The sequence below is a fragment of the Coregonus lavaretus genome (genome assembly GCF_964263955.1).
Source record: "Coregonus lavaretus genome assembly, chromosome: 19".
NCBI lineage: Eukaryota > Metazoa > Chordata > Actinopteri > Salmoniformes > Salmonidae > Coregonus > Coregonus lavaretus.
Window position 1 is genome coordinate 18020265 of NC_140006.1, and position 17803 is coordinate 18038067.

Consider the following 17803-nt stretch of genomic DNA (forward strand, 5'->3'; position numbering starts at 1 on the left):
AAGAGTATTATTATATTATTGATCGATTGACTATTGCTTTTCAAGTCACCCAACAGTACTATTTGCAGAGTTAACTCCAGGTATATGTTGCAATTCTTCAGCCATTCCTGAACCTGCGACCAAAAACAAGCTACTGTACATATGGGCAGAACCAAAACTAGTGATCTAATGATTCTGTCTCTTTGCAGCAACATTTGCAGAGCTGAAATAGTTGTATCTGCCATGTACATAACATTCTATTAGTTGCAAGAATTTTGTATAATAATTGTAATTGAAAAAATCGAAGTTTTTAATGCGGCTTAGTTTTGTGTGTCAGTTCATAAACCATGTGCCATGGAATCGGCACATCGAAAAAATCTCTTCCCAACTATTTTGCAACCTATATGGCGCAGCTGTCAATTGTTTGGTCCTTAAATGAAACTGTCATTCTTTTTTATTTATAAAAATTTTATTTAAACAATTGTAGTGCCGACAGACAAGTTCCTTACTTTCTACCCCTATTTATGATATAATTAACAAAGATTATACTGTTATTTTTTTCTTCTCTAAAACAGTGTTTTTAAAAAAAAATCTATTAGTATATTTGAGTTTAACCATAATATTTGTTGTAATATTTGTTCTGTCTTTTCTGGTGGATTAAACTGTTCTGGAGATGATTTCATTTTTAAATAACTGAAAGTGAGAGGTTGTAATCTGAATAAAGGGAAAAGGGCTATTTTTAACACTGCCATTTTTACTAATCTGCTGGAAAACCAGTTTGGATTAAATAACATTTTTGTGTGACTGAAGCCTTTAGTGAGAGGTTCAATGCTTGAATATTTAATCATTTCAGCCCTCCACATATTCATTATATAAATAGGCCCGTTTAATTTTATCTGGCTTGCCGTTTCAAATAAAGTGGAATATTTTTTGCTCATATAATTTCAGAAACAAGTTAGGCAGGGCCATAAGTAAATAGGTAAACTGGGATATGACTAAATAATTAATCTGGGTGATTTTTCCACACATATACAGGTATTTACCTTTCCATGGTAGCAAGATCTTGTGTATTTTTGATAACTTTCTATTAAAATGTATTGTAGTGAGATCACACACTTACTGATGACAATGAGCTTGGCCATGGAGATGGCGTCCCTGGCAGCGAAGGTGATCTCCTTTGGTGGCATGGCTGGGGCCTGTCTCAGCACCAGGTGGTAGGAGCAACCGTCTGCCCGCATGGCCCAGGTGTCATCATTCTTTAGCTCGGCTCCGTTAGAGTACCACACTACCTCCGCCTCAGGCACAGGCTCAGTCAGCATGCAGCTGAACTCTACCTTCTCTCCCACCACAGCTACCTTATCCTCCAGACCGCTCACCACATCCAGCTGCCAGCCTACGCACACAAAAGCCACTTCATATAATATAAGGCAGTTTCTCCTTATTTTCAGCCGTAGTATGTCACAGTACATTTCACCATAAGACCAGGCCTTAACAAAAACAAGAACTAACTTACTGACAAACATAAGGGGGGCATTAATTGGGGTGGGATACCTTTGACATTGAGCATGGCGGAGGTTGCTGCGGTGCCAGCCTGGAAGGTCACTTTGCAGTTGTCCCCGACGTGCAGATCCTTTAGCAACAGCAGGTGGCGGCGGCCACTCTCGAAGGACACGATCTCAGTGTTTGGCGAATCCTTCACCGGCTTGCCGTCGATGAGCCAGCGGCAGTCTTTGATCTCGCAACGAGAAATAGAGCACTCGAACAGGGCCTCGCCGCCGTCGATGGTGTCCATGTTCTCCAGGCCCTGGAGGATTTCAATGGGTTTGACTATAGGGGAGAAGAGGAGAGAAGGGAGAGGGATGTTTACTGGAAGATAATAGCTTTAACTGAGAGGGGAGAATGTGTCATTAGACAAGCCTTTTCCCCACTGTTGGTGGGGATTTTATGTTCACAGTGGCCTGAAGGACAAGTGGATTTTTTATTGCTTGACACTTGCTGCTATTCAAGCTGAACCTCACAATGAAAACCTGCCAAAACTGCTGGACACTTAAACAGTGCATGAAATTACAGTTTTAGACAGCTTTGTTTTGAACTTTCTGATATCCATTTTGACACTAGGGCCAGAAGTTTTTCCTGACCTGATCATGAGAATCTCTGGGCCATAGTTGATCGCTATAACTAGGGCCCAGAGCTTTTCATGATCAGGTCTCATGGTTTAGAAGCCATGTACATTTTTCATTTTGCTTTGCCTGGCTGGATTGATTGCAAAAAAGGGTTGGGGGAAAGATTGCATAAATAAAACAATAATAAATAATGAGTAAAACAAATTACCTGCTTGAAATCGCTATCTGCTAATCATAACTGAACACAACAATAAAAACAGTAGAAAAAAAAATAGTGTGAAGCTCAGGGGGAGGGTAGGGTAGCTAGTTGCTCTTTCCAAAAGAGAAGAGAAGCTCACCTTCCACTTCCAGCAAGGCGACCACGCAGGTCCCCTCTGCCTCACAGGAGTACTTCCCCCTGTCCTCAGTGGACACCTGGCTAATGTACAAGCGAGCCACGGTCCAGTCCTGCTCCACTACCACCCTCCTGCCGTCAGGCTGCAACGGCCGCCCGTTTCTTTTCCACTGGGCCTGGACCGGCCGGGAGTACTGGCAGATGAACTCAGCCGGCTGGTCCTCAGCCACACGAAGGTCCTGCATCTCACTCACCACCTCTACTGTGGGGTCTGAGAGTGGGGGCAGTGGTCAAGGGTCATATGACAAGGTCATCATGACTGACATTCACTCTCTCGACATGGCAAAGGACAACACCTGGGCTTTATAAACACCCCAGTACACCTTGGAGTATTTTGGTTTATTTTACTTTTAATTGAATTAACTTTATTGATCCCCAGTGGGGAAATTGTATACCATATAGATTTACTGGTGGTATCAGAGATGGCTTATTATTTTAGTAATGTGCATAGATGTGCCTTGATCCACAGTACATCTTATGGATGCAGCACTCAGTGCCCAAATACAGTATGCACTTAAATACAGAATGTGAATGTTTACTCTGTGACAGTTGTTTTTGATACTCCAAACTGAAGGGGGAGTGAAAGGCCCAAATGTCTCAAGAGGCAGGGGGAGCTGGACACAACTACTGCCCACTAACCAACCAATGAGAAAGGGGAAATATGCCCATGGGTGGCTAGAGATTCCATACTTACAGAGCAAAGGCAGGAAGGGTTAGATAGTTTTAGTGCTTGCAGGCTAGGGGTGGTGCATTGTAGGGTGGAAGTGAGGCTGAGAGTAAATAAGGGAAAGTGGCCAGCCAGGGTGGATGGGTGGAGCAGCACTGCCCTATACTGCAATTTCCAGCTACTGCTGTTTCTCTAGGCTCACATAAAGTAGCAAAGTTTGTTTACAGGTCAAATCTGTCCTACTGTACCCACAGAACTACAAAGTTAAAACCAAGTTCAGTTAAAATACTCTGTGCACATACTTTCTTTTATTCTTTTTGAATTACTACCCGTGTGCACACATTACTTCTTAACAGCAATCATACATCACACATACTGCCACAAAATTATTAAAACTACATCATATGCAATCTATTTAAATGTGAATATACTACAGTAGGCAGATAAGATTTCAATACTTTTTGAATAATATTAGAGTGGGTGCTTACTAGAACTGTACATTATGACTAAAATATACTGAACAAAAATATAACATGCAACAATTTCAAAGATTTTACTGAGTTACAGTTCATATACGGAAATCAGTCAGTTGAAATAAATTCATTAGGCCCTAATCTATTGATTTCACATGACTGGGCAGGGGCGCAGCCATGGGTGGGCCTGGGAGGGCATAGGCCCACTCACTTGGGAGCCAGGCCCAGCCAATCAGAATGAGTTTTTCCCCACAAAAAGGCTTTATTACAGACATAAATACTCCTTAGTTTCATCAGCTGTCCTGGTGGCTGGTCTCAGACGATCCCACAGGTGAAGAAGCCGGATGTGGAGATCCTGGGAAGGCGTGGTTAGGTCTGCGGTTGTGAGGCCGGTTGGACATACTGCCAAATTCTCTAAAACAACGTTGGGGGAGGCAGCTTATGGTAGAGAAATTAACATTAAATTCTCTGGCAACAACTCTGGTGGACATTCCTGCAGTCAGCATGCCAATTGCACGCTCCCTCAAAACTTGAGACATCTGTGGCATTGTGTTGTGTGACAAAACTGCACATTTTAGAGTGGCCTTTATTGTCCCCAGCAGAAGGTGCACCTGTGTAATGATCATGCTGTTTAATCAGCTTTATTGATACGCCACACCTGTCAGGTGGATGGATTATCGTAGGAGAAATGCTCACTAATGGGGATGTTGTCTGGCGCAAACCCAACACCTCTCATCAACCACAGAGAACACCATCCCCGCAGTGAAGCATGGTGGTGGCAGCATCAAGCTGTTGGGATGTTTTTCCATCGGCAGGGACTGGGAAACTGGTCAGAATTAAAGGAATGATGGATGGCGCTAAATGCAGGGAAATTCTTGAGTGAAACCTGTTTCAGTCTTCCAGAGATTTGAGACTGGGTCGGAGGTTCACCTTCCCGCAGGACAATGACCCTAAGCATACTGCTAAAGCAACACTCGAGTGGTTTAAGGGGAAACATTAATATGGCATAGTCAAGGCCCAGACCTCAATCCAATTGAGAATCTGTGGTATGACTTAAAGATTGCTGTACACCAGCGGAACCCATCCAACTTGAAGGAGCTGGAGCAGTTTTGCCTTGAAGAATGGGCAAAAATCCCAGTGGCTAGATGTGCCAAGCTTATAGAGACATACCACAAGAGACTTGCAGCTGTAATTGCTGCAAAAGGTGGCTCTACAAAGTATTGACTTTAGGGGGGTGAATAGTTATGCACACTCAAGTTCTGTTTTTTGTCTTATTTCTTTGTTTGTTTCACAATAAAAAATATTTTGCATCTTCAAAGTGGTAGGCATGTTGTGTAAATCAAATGATACAAACCCCCCAAAAAATCTATTTTAATTCCAGGTTGTAAGGCAACAAAATAGGAAAAATGCCAAGGGGGGTGAATACTTTCGCAAGCCACTGTATCTGTAAACCACAACTGTTAGGTACCATTTGCCATTATTAGCTAAATGTTTTGCTACACAATTTAACTAAGGGTGTGAATCCTCATTGACTGACATAGCTCTTGCTGCATATCACTAAGAAATTGGTGGAAACATAATCTAGTGCTGCACCATCCTGTATGTTGTGGTCTTATCAAAAGCATGCAGCATGAAAACTCTCATTCTAACTCAGTGAAATGACTCAAATGTATGATCATGCATGGAAGCATGCATGGATGAGGCACAAAAAGTAATTAGCTACTGATCTAGTCATTCCCACTAGGAGCTTTGAACTATTTTTAGGACACCTACATAATACTGTTAAGATTAACATTAGCCTTGGACAAAACGTGTGAAACGAGTAAACATTCTTATTGTACTACCAATGTGGTTTCCTACTGTATATCTATAATTTATTGAAATTGGGTCTAAGTCTAATGCTCTGGTGGTCACTGAAAATTAAATAAATATATATTTTTTTATCTAATCACAAGTTTCACTGGTGATTTTCTTCAGAGGAAAAAGTATACCAAAAGTATAACAAAAATCTTTCATTGACAGTCCCCCAGTGTGTGTGTATAATGAGCATTGATGCTGCATGGTCTCAAGAAAAGAGATGGCAATTTAGAAGTCACTCTCCTCCTCCTCTCAATCCCTCTAGCTCCTCCAGTCCTCCCTGATACATTTGACAAAGAGCTTGGTGTAGGACACCAGGCTGCTGGCTTTGAACATGACTGTGCCCGAGGTGTCCAGAGCCATGTCTTTTAGGGTGAGGGTGTGGACGTGGCCCTGGCTCAGCCCTATCTCGCTGGAGGGGCTGTCCTGAAGAAGGTACCCATCCAGCCACCACTGCACCTCCCCAGGCGTCACACCGTGGGAGAGCTGGCAGGAGAAGGTGGCCCACTCGCCCACAAAGACATTGGTGCTCTTTAGACCACACACTATGAGGACCTCTGCCTCTGAAGAGTAGTGGAGATAGAATCAGACACTCAGATACTGCTACTCACAGTCACACAACTCACCCAAGCTTTCACAATGCCAAACTTTGGGATAATAAAGATGACTTCGACCTTGACCTGTCTCATTCCTCACTTAAACTTTGACTTTAAGTAGGCAAGCATCCTTACACACTTCATTAGGTTATTTATTTCCTACACGTTCCATGATACAATCTATATTTTGTTAATGCGCAGAAAATGTCGGTCCCATTAATTGAATGGGATTTGTGCTTAAACGTTAGCATGTGCCAGGTAAACTAACCCAAAGCATGGATTACTGTCATACCATGCTTATAGGGTAAGGAAACCAATGTGTCATTATGTAATTTGGTGTACTATCCCTTTAACCATATGTATTCCATCAAGACTGGAAACTTAAATTCCATCCTGCAACTGATCAGCTTTAACTTGCTGCCATAACATACAGTACACTTGTTGAAACCACAAAGGCTATCTAAAACCGTTAGGAATTAATTCCTTCATCCTTGAGAAAAGAAAAGACCAGACCATACAGAAATGGACCCTCTCAGAGACAGACGGTGTAGTGACATTATACCTTGCACTGCCACTGACGCCGTGGTGAGCTGGTCTCCAGCATCACAGGTGTAGTAGCCATTGTCCTCTGGCTCTAGGTTGCGAATGTGGAGCTCCTGAATGCAGCCCTCCTGTCTCATCTCGTACTTCTTACCAGCCTGGAGGACTACGCCTCCCTTCCTCCACTCCACGTGAGCGCCCGCCTTGGAGAGCTCACAGTGCAGAGTGATATCATCACCCTCCTGGGCTTCCTGGTTCTTCAGCTCCTTCTGGAAGAATGCCGGGGCACCTGGTGGAAGTAGGAGACATGACATCTGTGTCGGACAGAGGACGTAAAGTAGTGTACAGGGGAGTAAGATGGCTCTGTTAGTGTATGTTGATGGAAGACTGGGTGCATGGGAGTTTGTAGAGGGCAAGACAGTCAAGAAGAGTATTATTGGGGGAACTCATCCTGAGTTTATCTTGATCCAGAGCATTCACTGTGAGGTTTGGGCTGGTAACAATTTTGTGGTATTAGATGCAGTGCAGAGGGTCCAAACTTTTCTAGCACCGGCATCATTCTTTACCTTCCACAATCAAGGTGACGGTGCACTGTGCGTCCCTGGTATCGCAGCAGTAAGTTCCAGAGTCCTCCATCTCCAAGTTGTGGATGCGGAGCTGCAGGAGAGCTCCATCCTTCCGCAGGTCGTACTTGAGTCCTGCTTTGATGGCCACATCATTCCTGCTCCAGGTGACGGTGGCCGTGGGGTCGGAGACGGTGCAGGACAGGGTGACTGTCTCACCCTCCAAGGCCACTGTATCGTGAGGCTTCTCTAGGATTAAGGCTGTAGATATTGGAAATCCCAAGCTAAGTACATACAGTGTAATGCACTTTGAGTGTCAAGTGTCATGTATATGTAAAACTTGTACAGTTTTTATATGGGCAGTATTTAATGTGTCTCTTTTTCCACAGGTCTAAAATGCCTTGTATGAACTTTCAGTAGCATGCCAATGATAACCATAAAGACTATGACCATTAGGCATTTATCACTTAATTGATATTCAAATTGATACTGAAGTTAGCAAAGTGATATGTTTATATCAGTGACAAACGTCTTGTTGTCAACTTCATTTTATAGTATCTTTAAAGACAAAGATACTATAAAAAGAAAAGCCAGGAGGATGACCAACACACGTCTAAAGAAAGGATGGAATGGATGATGTTGCACAGCAGATGAACAAAGGGTGTTCTAACGTGCCAAGACAAAGCTGTTTGATGGAAGATAGAGATGGAGAGATGGAGATAGGTGAGGAAGAGGAGGCCATCTTTAATGTCTCCGTTAACATCTCTATTACCTTTGGGCTTCTCTTCCACCAGTAGGCAGGCAACAGTCTTCTCCTCGCCCACCACAAACGCCACGTCCCCTGACTCGTCAGTGGTGACCATCTGTAGTGTCAGCCGGTGTACCCGGCCCTGGCAGGTCATCTGGTTCAGGTCGTTGTTCTGGAGGAGGTTATCGCCCAGCCACCACTCTCCGTTGGTCACGCCCTCCTGGGACAACTCACACGCAAAGACAGCATCCTGGCCGGTGGTCACTGTGATGTCTTGCAGCTCCCGAGTGATGCGTACAGACTCTGGAGGTGAATTAATGTGATGATGGGGGAGTGAGAGATCTAAAGGTTCCCAGGGTCAGGGTTTCCCAGGGGATTCATTAAGGTGAAACACTCAGCATTAGAGCACCACCATTGGTATCCCGATTTAAAAGTGAGATCTAAAGAGGATACACAATTGCACTCCAGGAGACACCAGTTCATGGAGTTTGCAGAGGCTATTTATGTTTAGGACTCTTTCTCAATTAAAGAGTACAATATTACACAAAAACACATTTTCACTTCCTACGTGATGGCTAACATGTAGGAAGGTAGACATAAGTTTTAAAAAACGATCTCTGACACAATACATAGTATAGGTCTGAATATGACAACAAAACCAACACAAATACATTCTGTAGTCCCCAACATGGCAAATAGATTGCGGTTCAAACGCAAAAACACACATTGATTACGAAACCTATATTTCATGATCAACTAAAATGTTATTGTTACCCCAAAAACTATGCGCTTACTCACACATTACACTTAAAAAACAGGTTACTACAAGTTTGGCTACAACAAAATCCAAGTAAAATAACATTAAGAAGGAAGTTCTTAGTCCGTTGGCACACAGAATGAAAGCAGAGGATAATGTAGGGTCACAGCAAACCAGCAGAGACAGACATGAATACAGCCAAGCTTCATTACCTTTGACTGTTAGGGTGGCTGTGCTCTGCTTATCCCCGGTATCGCAGGTGTACTCTCCAGCATCTTCGACCTTTAGCTTGTGAACCATCAGGATGTAGGTAGAACCTGTGTGCTCCATGGAATACTTCTCCCCCTGGGTGAGGAGCACAGATCCCCTTCTCCAGGTCACCTTGCCCTCAGCACTGATCTCACAGGTCAGGGAGACACTGCCTCCCTCTACTGCTTCCTGGCTCTCCAGCTCCTTCTTGAACACCACAGGGGCCCCTGCCGGGACACAGCAAGATAGATACAGACCACCACAAGGTTAGGATGGATGGAGACGTTAACCTGTTTAGGGAGCGGACACGGATGGGATGGACATCCAAGCACATCCAATATCTTGAAAGGAAACATATAAAACAACAATACAACATTAAAAAGCATTTGCTAGAAAAAATGTTTATCCACTATAGGTTTCAAATAGCATAGGTCTCAAAGGACAAAAACAGGGAGATTTCTTGTTTCTTGCTATTTTGTAACGTGAGTGAAATGAACAAGTGGCCTACCAATGGCATACACTGCTATACCAATCGATGTCCACAACAAGATGACCATGAATTGAGAGATCCAGAATGACTCTAGATATTGGGGTATTATGCAAAATGGTTAGGCCTAGTAAAGGTGAGTGATTAGGAGACTCATATTATACATATATTATATAACCCCTTACCTCAGACTATACAGTATATGTACCCTTTACTTTCATTATATGGGTATATGCACCCCTTACCTTGGACAGTCAGGCTGTAAAATGAGTTTGGAATGGACTCCGGGTATCAAGGTAAAATGGTTAGGTCTAGTAAAAGGTGAGTGATTACGAGACTCATATTATACATATATTATATAACTGCTTACCTCAGACTATACAGTACATGTACCCTTTACCTTGGAAGGTCAGGCTATGAAACGGGTTTGGAATGGACAAAAGGGATCCAGGTATCGGGTACAATGGGAAAAGATTAGAGCTGATCAACAGACTTGTAACCCTTACCTCGTAAAGTTAGGTTTTACAATGAATTAAGAATGGATCCAAGTATTGGGATAGAATGGAAAAGGGTTTGTACTGATCAGCAGACTCACTGTATAAGAGTCTATATATATTTTACCTTAGACTATATATATATATATATATATATATATACACACACACAGTACTAGTCAAAAGTTTGGACACACCTATTCATTCAAGGGTTTTTCTTTATTTTTGCTATTTTCTACATTGTAGAATAATAGTGAAGACATCGAAACTATGAAATAACACATATGGAATCATGTAGTAACCAAAGAAGTGTTTAACAAATCAAAATATATTTTATATTTGAGATTCTTCAAATAGCCACCCTTTTCCTTGATGACAGCTTTGTACACTCCTGGCATTCTCTCAACCAGCATTCTCTCAATGCTTTTCCAACAGTCTTGAAGGAGTTCCCACATATGCTGGGCACTTGTTGGCTGCTTTTCCTTCACTCTGCGGTCCGACTCATCCCAAACCATCTCAATTGGGTTGAGGTCGGGGGATTGTGGAGGCCAGGTCATCTGATGCAGCACTCAATCACCCCCATTCTTGGTAAAATAGCCTTACATTTACATTTTAGTCATTTAGCAGACACTCTTATCCAGAGCGACTTACAGTTAGTGAGTGCATACATTTTCATACTGGTCCCCCGTGGTGGTGTGTTGGGTCATTGTCCTGTTGAAAAACAAATGATAGTCCCACTAAGACCAAACCAGATGGGATGGCATATCGCTGCAGAATGCTGTGGTAGCCATGCTGGTTAAGTGTGCCTTGAATTCTAAATAAATCACAGACAGCAAAGCACCCCCACACCATAACACCTCCTCCTCCATGCTTTACGGTGGGAACCACATATGCGGAGATAACCGTTCACCCACACTGCGTCACACATTTGGACTCCAGACCAAAGGACAACTTTCCACCAGTCTAATGTCCATTGCTCGTGTTTCTTGACCCAAGCAGGTTGCATCTTCTTATTGGTGTCCTTTAGTAGTGGTTTCTTTGCAGCAATTCGACCATGAAGGCCTGATTCACACAGTCCCCTCTGAACCGTTGATGTTGAGATGTGTCTGTTACTTGAACTCTGTGATGCATTTATTTGGGCTGCAATTTCTGAGGCTGGTAACTCTAATGAACTTATCCTCTGCAGCAGAGGTAACTCTGGGTCTTCCATTCCAATGGCAGTCCTCATGAGAGCCAGTTACATCATAGCGCTTGATGGTTTTTGCGACTGCACTTGAGAAACTTTCAAAGTTCTTGAAATGTTCCATATTGACTGACCTTCATGTCTTAAAGTAATGATGGACTGTCATTTCTCTTAGCTTATTTGAGCTGTTCTGGCCATAATATGGACTTGGTCTTTTACCAAATAGGGCAATCTTCTGTATACCACCCCCCTACCTTGTCACAACACAACTGACTGGCTCAAACGCATTAAGAAGGAAAGAAATTCCACAAATTAACTGTTAAGAAGGCACACCTGTTAATTGAAATGCATTCTATGTGACTACCTCATGAAGCTGGTTGAGAGAATGCCAGGAGTGTGCAAAACTGTCATCAAGGCAAAGGGTGGCTCAAATATAAAACACATTTTTATATATGTTTAAAAAAAAAATGGTTACTACATGATTCCATGTGTTACTTCATCGTTTTGATGTCTTCACTATTATTCTATAATGTAGAAAATAGTACAAATAATGAAAAACCCTTGAATGAGTAGGTGTTTCCAAACTTTTGACTGGTACTGTATATATAAAATAGGCCTAATGCACCCCTTATCTTAAACAGACAGGGTATAACACAGGTTTTGGCCCCTTACCTCGGACGGTCAGGCTGGCAGTGGAGGTATGGTGACCCACGGTGAAGGTGACTGTGCCTGAGTCAGCCTGGGTGACCCCCCTGAGGGTGAGGCTGTGCACCTTGCCCTGGGCACGGATCAGATTCATTTTATTGTTTTGCAGAGGGACGTCCGCAAGCTTCCACTGGACCTCCTTGGCATCTTCGTGGGAAAGATGGCACTCAAAGTGGACATCCTCCCCCTCGTGCACCGAACAGCTGTTCAAGACCTTCACTATGGTCACCTCCAACTCTGTTTGATAAAGCCAGTCATGTGTTACTGGTTAGATGTGAATCTTACTCTAAAGGACCACTAGTGTCTATATGGGTGTTAATGGTTAGGTGCCAACAGAAATAAGGCACCTTCCCATGTACACTCAGTACAGTTACAGTACAGAGACAACTGTTAAGAGTAAGGTTGTGAAAAAGACATAAGGTTGCTCCTGTCAACACAGAAAACAGACGAAATGGAAGTGTGAGACAGACCATTGTCCTTAACAGCAGAGCGCTCAGGTGGAATGGTTACGGCGGTAGAAGTGCAGAGGAAGATGTGTGAAGGATATGAAGAACATAGGAAGCATTAAGTGACTGAGGAAAAGTATGAAGATCACCAAGCTTTAATTCCGTGCCCTTTTAGGCCTTTGGTCCTCTAAAGCCTAGCGTGGCATTAGTCTTGTGGGAATGACTCAGGATGGAAAGTGGTTGGTAGGTATAGAGTGAATTAGAAGATTAGTGCCATGATTCAAGAGGTGTGTAGAGAGAGAATGATTAAGAAGAATGGCAGAAGACAATAGCAGATTTTCATCTTGTCCCCTACCCTGTACAGTGAGCATGGAGGAGGTCTTCTGGTAACCTGTGTCACAGATATATTCCCCAGAGTCAGCCCCTTGTAGGCTATAGATGATAAGCTTCACAATGGCCCCTTCCTGTTTCAGCTGATACTTGTTGTTAGACTCCAGGACCCTGTCGCCCCGGCTCCAGACAACGCTGGCCCCAGGCTTGGTGATCTCACAGCGGAGGATGGCGATCTCACCTGCGTCCCACTTTAGATTCTGTAGTCGAGTTTTGAAGTAAACGGACAGGGCTAGGTAGGAACGGTAAAAGTTGGGAGAGGTGAGATAGTGAAACGTTTTGAGAGCAAACTTGTGCCCCTAAACCACAAAATATGTTTAATACATGAGGGAATTTTGTTTCACAACACCTAAAACAGAATACTTTTTTCTCAGCCTACCCTTCACAGCAAGCTGTGCTGTGGTTTTCCGGTCACCACTGTCACAGGTGTAGCTGCCTGAGTCTTCTGGGTCTAAGTTTTGGATGACTAGCCTAGCGCTGTGCCCTTCCTGGATGATTTCATACTTGGTACAGGGGCAAAGACCCACCTCCCCCTTCCTCCATTCCATTGGTACCCCAGGTTTAGAAAGCTCACAATGCAGGGTAACACTGCCCCCCTCTTCAGCCTCTTGGCTCTGCAGCTCTTTGGTGAAAATGACGGGGAGAGCTGACAAATAGAAATCCCAAAAGATTAATTATAAGTCTACAGATCAAAAAAGCTTGAATCAAAAATGGTAGGCATTATTCCAAGATAGCTGTTTTGTTGCATAACTTTAACTAATTGTTTATTGCCTTTTTGTTAATACATGTGGTGCTCCAGTTTAAATTATGTGCTAGTGAAGAATGGGGCAGCAGTGAAAAGGTCTTCATCATCCTACCATTGACTTTCAGGCATGCTGAGCTCTCTGTGTCTCTAGTCCTGCAGTGGTAGCTTCCTGTGTCTTCAGGTTTCAAATCACAGATTTGGAGTTCCACACTGCAATCTTTCTGCTTCATCTGGTACTTTTCTCCAGACTTCAGCACCTGTGCTCCTTTTCTCCATTCCACAGGGACCCCAGGTTTAGAAAGCTCACAGTGCAGGGTAACAATGTCCCCCTCTTCAACCTCCTGGCTCTGCAGATCTTGTTTGAATACGACTGGAAGAGCTGAGAAATTAAAGGGTTAAATAAGTATCTGCAGACTGCATCCACTGTTACAATACCTCAAAAAGAGATATTACTAAACCATATGGTGAAGAAGTTCCGAATGGAACGATGTCTCTATGTATGGTAAACACTTTCAAGGACCATTTATATATGCACCCTCCTCTGCTTGGTGTCCATCCGTCCAGGCCAACAGCTGTAAAAAGGATTTGTGTGTGTGACCCACCACCACCACATAACCAAGGGGATTTATGTACAGCACTGCATGAAGAATCCTGGTCTCTGACTAAATTAAATATTTTGTATGCAGAATACATCTGGAATATCATAATCAAACTACAAGGAATCTACAACAAGGACACTCCCGCAAGGTCAACAATAGACAAGAAAGCAAAATATATCCTGTTGCCTAGTAATTTACCCCACTTTACTCCTACCTACAGTATATGTACATAGCTACCTCAATTACCTCGTAATTGTACTGGTATTCCCTGTATATCGCCATGTTATTTTTACCCGTTATTCTTATTCACTGTGTATTTATTCCTCGTGTCACTATTTCTATTTACATTTTTTATCTTTATGTTTAAGCTCTGCATTGTTGGAAAAATACCCATAAGCATTTCACTGTTAGTCTACACCTGTTGTTTACGAAACATGTGACAAATAAAATGTGATTTGATAAGACAACAAAATAAAGACATACAGTAGCTTCCCATTTAAGGGCAAGAAAACTTGTAATACACTAAAAATGCAAGCTACTGAAACAGAAAGCTTATCCTTTCCTACCACAGGCTTTTACCACCGTCTTTTCCTTTTCAGTCTCTGGTTTTGGGGTGCCAGAAGCAACTGGTGTCTACACAACTACAAACATAAAAAATCTGTTGAATATCTATTCATTATAACATCAACTTTAAAATTGCGCACTTGAGCGAACCAGATGGAATCGAACAAAGCCCAATGTCCACGACACTACAAATTTGACCTATTCACATGACAACCATCAGTCTAGCCTACTTTCTTTCAACTACCATTTAGAAGCATCGCAAACTATGCAGACAAAACAATATTTATATTTTAGTCATTTAGCAGACGCTCTTATCCAGAGCGACTTACAGTTAGTGAGTGCATACATTTTCATACTTGTAGCAATGTGCCAAAAATCTACAGAATATATTTTCAATAAAAGTGTACTTTGTCGACTGAAGGATGGAATGAATAGAAACTATTACAGATACAGTATGAGTTGAATAATTTTTGCATTTAAAAATGCACATGAGCAAACCAGATGAAAGCAAACATAGCCCAAAGTCGACAAATTCCACCCACTCATATGAACAATGACCAACAAATACAAACTATAGGCTACAGCAGAAGAACACTGGCAATGAGCAGAAGAACACTAAGCATGTTTTAACACAGGTTTAACACCTAACAAACACAGTCTTTTTTTAAAACACTTTTAACATAGGCCAGGCCCTGTTGTTACCTCATATCCCAGCGATAATGCCTTGTATTACACCTCGGAAGAAAGCCCTTCAATTTGCTCAACTTGCCATTGGCTCAACTATTGGCTCAACTTACCCCATGACCATTGGCTCAACTTAACGTAAGGCAAACATTTTGACTATATTAGCCCACACAGCTACAAGGATCCACTTTCATGCTAGGTTTAAGACCTCATACTGAATCTTATAGAGACCCCAACTGATGTATAGAACAATCTTAAAATTATCTACTTTGGTTTAGATACAAGCATCATGAAAAAAAAAGGTGGCTTAGCTTACCCCTTTGGCTCAACTTACCCCACACTCCCCTACATATTGTAGCAAATTGGGGGTTAGCGCCGACTCGAACCCAGGTCCAGCGACTGTCAAGCCTACACCTTAACCGTACCGCCAAGAGGTCAAACTCCTTGATAAGGTCGCTAGGAAAAATCCCTGCAAAACCACTCATTCCTATCATTTACATTGTTATGTGAGAACAGTATTTTTTGTGAACAATTCTTTTATTTTGTCGTTATAATAGCAACATGTGAAAATCATTGTGGAAATCTGTTGCAGCTCAAGTCGACTATATAACCCACAATGCAATACTCTCTCTATGGGCTGGCTGGCTAGCAAACGTAGCTACAGACAATAATACCAAAGTAAACAGCAGCATGTGAAGTAGCTAGTTGTAAAATCGCCTAAAACGGCAAAACTATCAATTTAGGAGTCTACAATCTCACCATGTTCAACCTGCAGATTGATGTGTCTCGCAGAGTGGAGTCTGACATTCGCAACGGCCATGCAACGGCACCATGAAATGCACTCTGGACTTAAGAGGCAGATAAATACTGTAGGAGAAATGTGGTGGATCCTCTGTTAAATTCACACATCTCTCGAGGTAGGAATGTCAGAGAAATATGATCAATGTCTCATTCGAGAATCGACAACCTTATGACATTGGCCAGTATTGAAATCTAACATGTATGATAGACGTTTTTGCGATCTAAAAGTCGTATTCCTATTAACTTCCAGTGTGGTGAGAGCAGCTTTATCGTAATGCTATGTCATACTGGCCGAATTTCTGCCTGCTTGAACGGCAATAGCTCAGATACACATGAAAACATGAAATGACCCCGGGAATCGATAGAACATCGCTCAGAGATATATATATATATATATATATATATATATATATATATATATTTTTACAAAAGGTGAATCTATCCTTTAAGGTCTCTACATTACCCCCTTCCTTTGGGAGAGTGTGTCCCCACGCTTCTCTATACCAAGTCCCTCTCATGTACACGCCTCTCCGATGGCCTCACGGGTGCCATCCCACTTCTGATACCAATATAGCGAATTCGGGGGGTAGCCTTAACTTAACTTCAACACCTGGACAAGACCACAAAATGAAGCAGAGACCTAGAAAATGAGCCACAGTGATAAAAAGATTGGCCTAAGAGCACCAGATCCTATGTGAATACTACATAATGCACAGGTAGATTATGAGCTCAACAGACAACAGATCTGTCATTTTTTCCTACCAGGTGCTTCTACTACTGTCTTTTTTTATACAGTCTCCTCCTTCTGGAGTTCGGATTTAGGGGTGGTAGGAGCAGCAGGCTTAGAGACTTCACCAAAAGAACACCAAAGAATTAGCCACACAATGCTAAAGCCACAAATGTTCACTTGAACAGATTGACCAAAGAGCAGCTGTTCATGTGACTACAACATTTACCAACTAGAAAAAAAGGTATGAGCTCAACAGACCCACTAGAAGAAAAAAAAAGACATGAGCTCAACAGACAACAGATATCTCGTATTCCTACCAGGTGCTTCTACTACGGTCTTCTTTTCTACCGTCTCCTCCTTCTGGGGCTCCAGTTTGAGGGCGGCATGAACAGCAGGTTTCAGGGCTATGACAAAATATCAAAGCCGGTATATGATTTAACTTCCCAATGTCATACAACAAAAAGTCTTCAAACAGACAAACTGCCATTAAATCACTTTGAGAGAAGGACAACCGATTTACATGACATAGACTAACAGGACCACAACATGAAGCAGAGATCCAAAAGTGAGCCACACATTGCTAAAGTCGCAAATTATGTTCACTTGAACAGATAAAGAGCAGCAGTATTTGAATGATGTGAGATTATGCACAGATACAGTGGGGAGAACAAGTATTTGATACACTGCCGATTTTGCAGGTTTTCCTACTTACAAAGCATGTAGAGGTCTGTAATTTTTATCATAGGTACACTTCAACTGTGAGAGACAGAATCTAAAACAAAAATCCAGAAAATCACATTGTATGATTTTTAAGTAAATAATTTGCATTTTATTGCATGACATAAGTATTTGATACATCAGAAAAGCAGAACTTAATATTTGGTACAGAAACCTTTGTTTGCAATTACAGAGATCATACGTTTCCTGTAGGTCTTGACCAGGTTTGCACACACTGCAGCAGGGATTTTGGCCCACTCCTCCATACAGACCTTCTCCAGATCCTTCAGGTTTCGGGGCTGTCGCTGGGCA

At 42.4% G+C, this 17803-nt stretch overlaps 1 protein-coding gene across 1 annotated transcript in view; it reads right to left on the reverse strand.

Annotated features, from left to right (window-relative positions):
• The window catches only part of LOC311146575 (obscurin-like), a gene marked incomplete at both ends in the record, with an annotated part of 97377 nt that overhangs the window by 30866 nt on the left and 48708 nt on the right, over positions 1 to 17803 (reverse strand). The window contains 11 exons of the mRNA XM_084183093.1: positions 1100 to 1372; positions 1531 to 1806; positions 2441 to 2707; positions 6652 to 6918; positions 7196 to 7453; positions 7965 to 8243; positions 8910 to 9173; positions 11783 to 12052; positions 12617 to 12883; positions 13031 to 13297; positions 13509 to 13775. Coding sequence (XP_084039219.1) covers positions 1100 to 1372; positions 1531 to 1806; positions 2441 to 2707; positions 6652 to 6918; positions 7196 to 7453; positions 7965 to 8243; positions 8910 to 9173; positions 11783 to 12052; positions 12617 to 12883; positions 13031 to 13297; positions 13509 to 13775 — 2955 coding nt within the window. The remainder of the gene's footprint in view (positions 1 to 1099; positions 1373 to 1530; positions 1807 to 2440; positions 2708 to 6651; positions 6919 to 7195; positions 7454 to 7964; positions 8244 to 8909; positions 9174 to 11782; positions 12053 to 12616; positions 12884 to 13030; positions 13298 to 13508; positions 13776 to 17803) is intronic.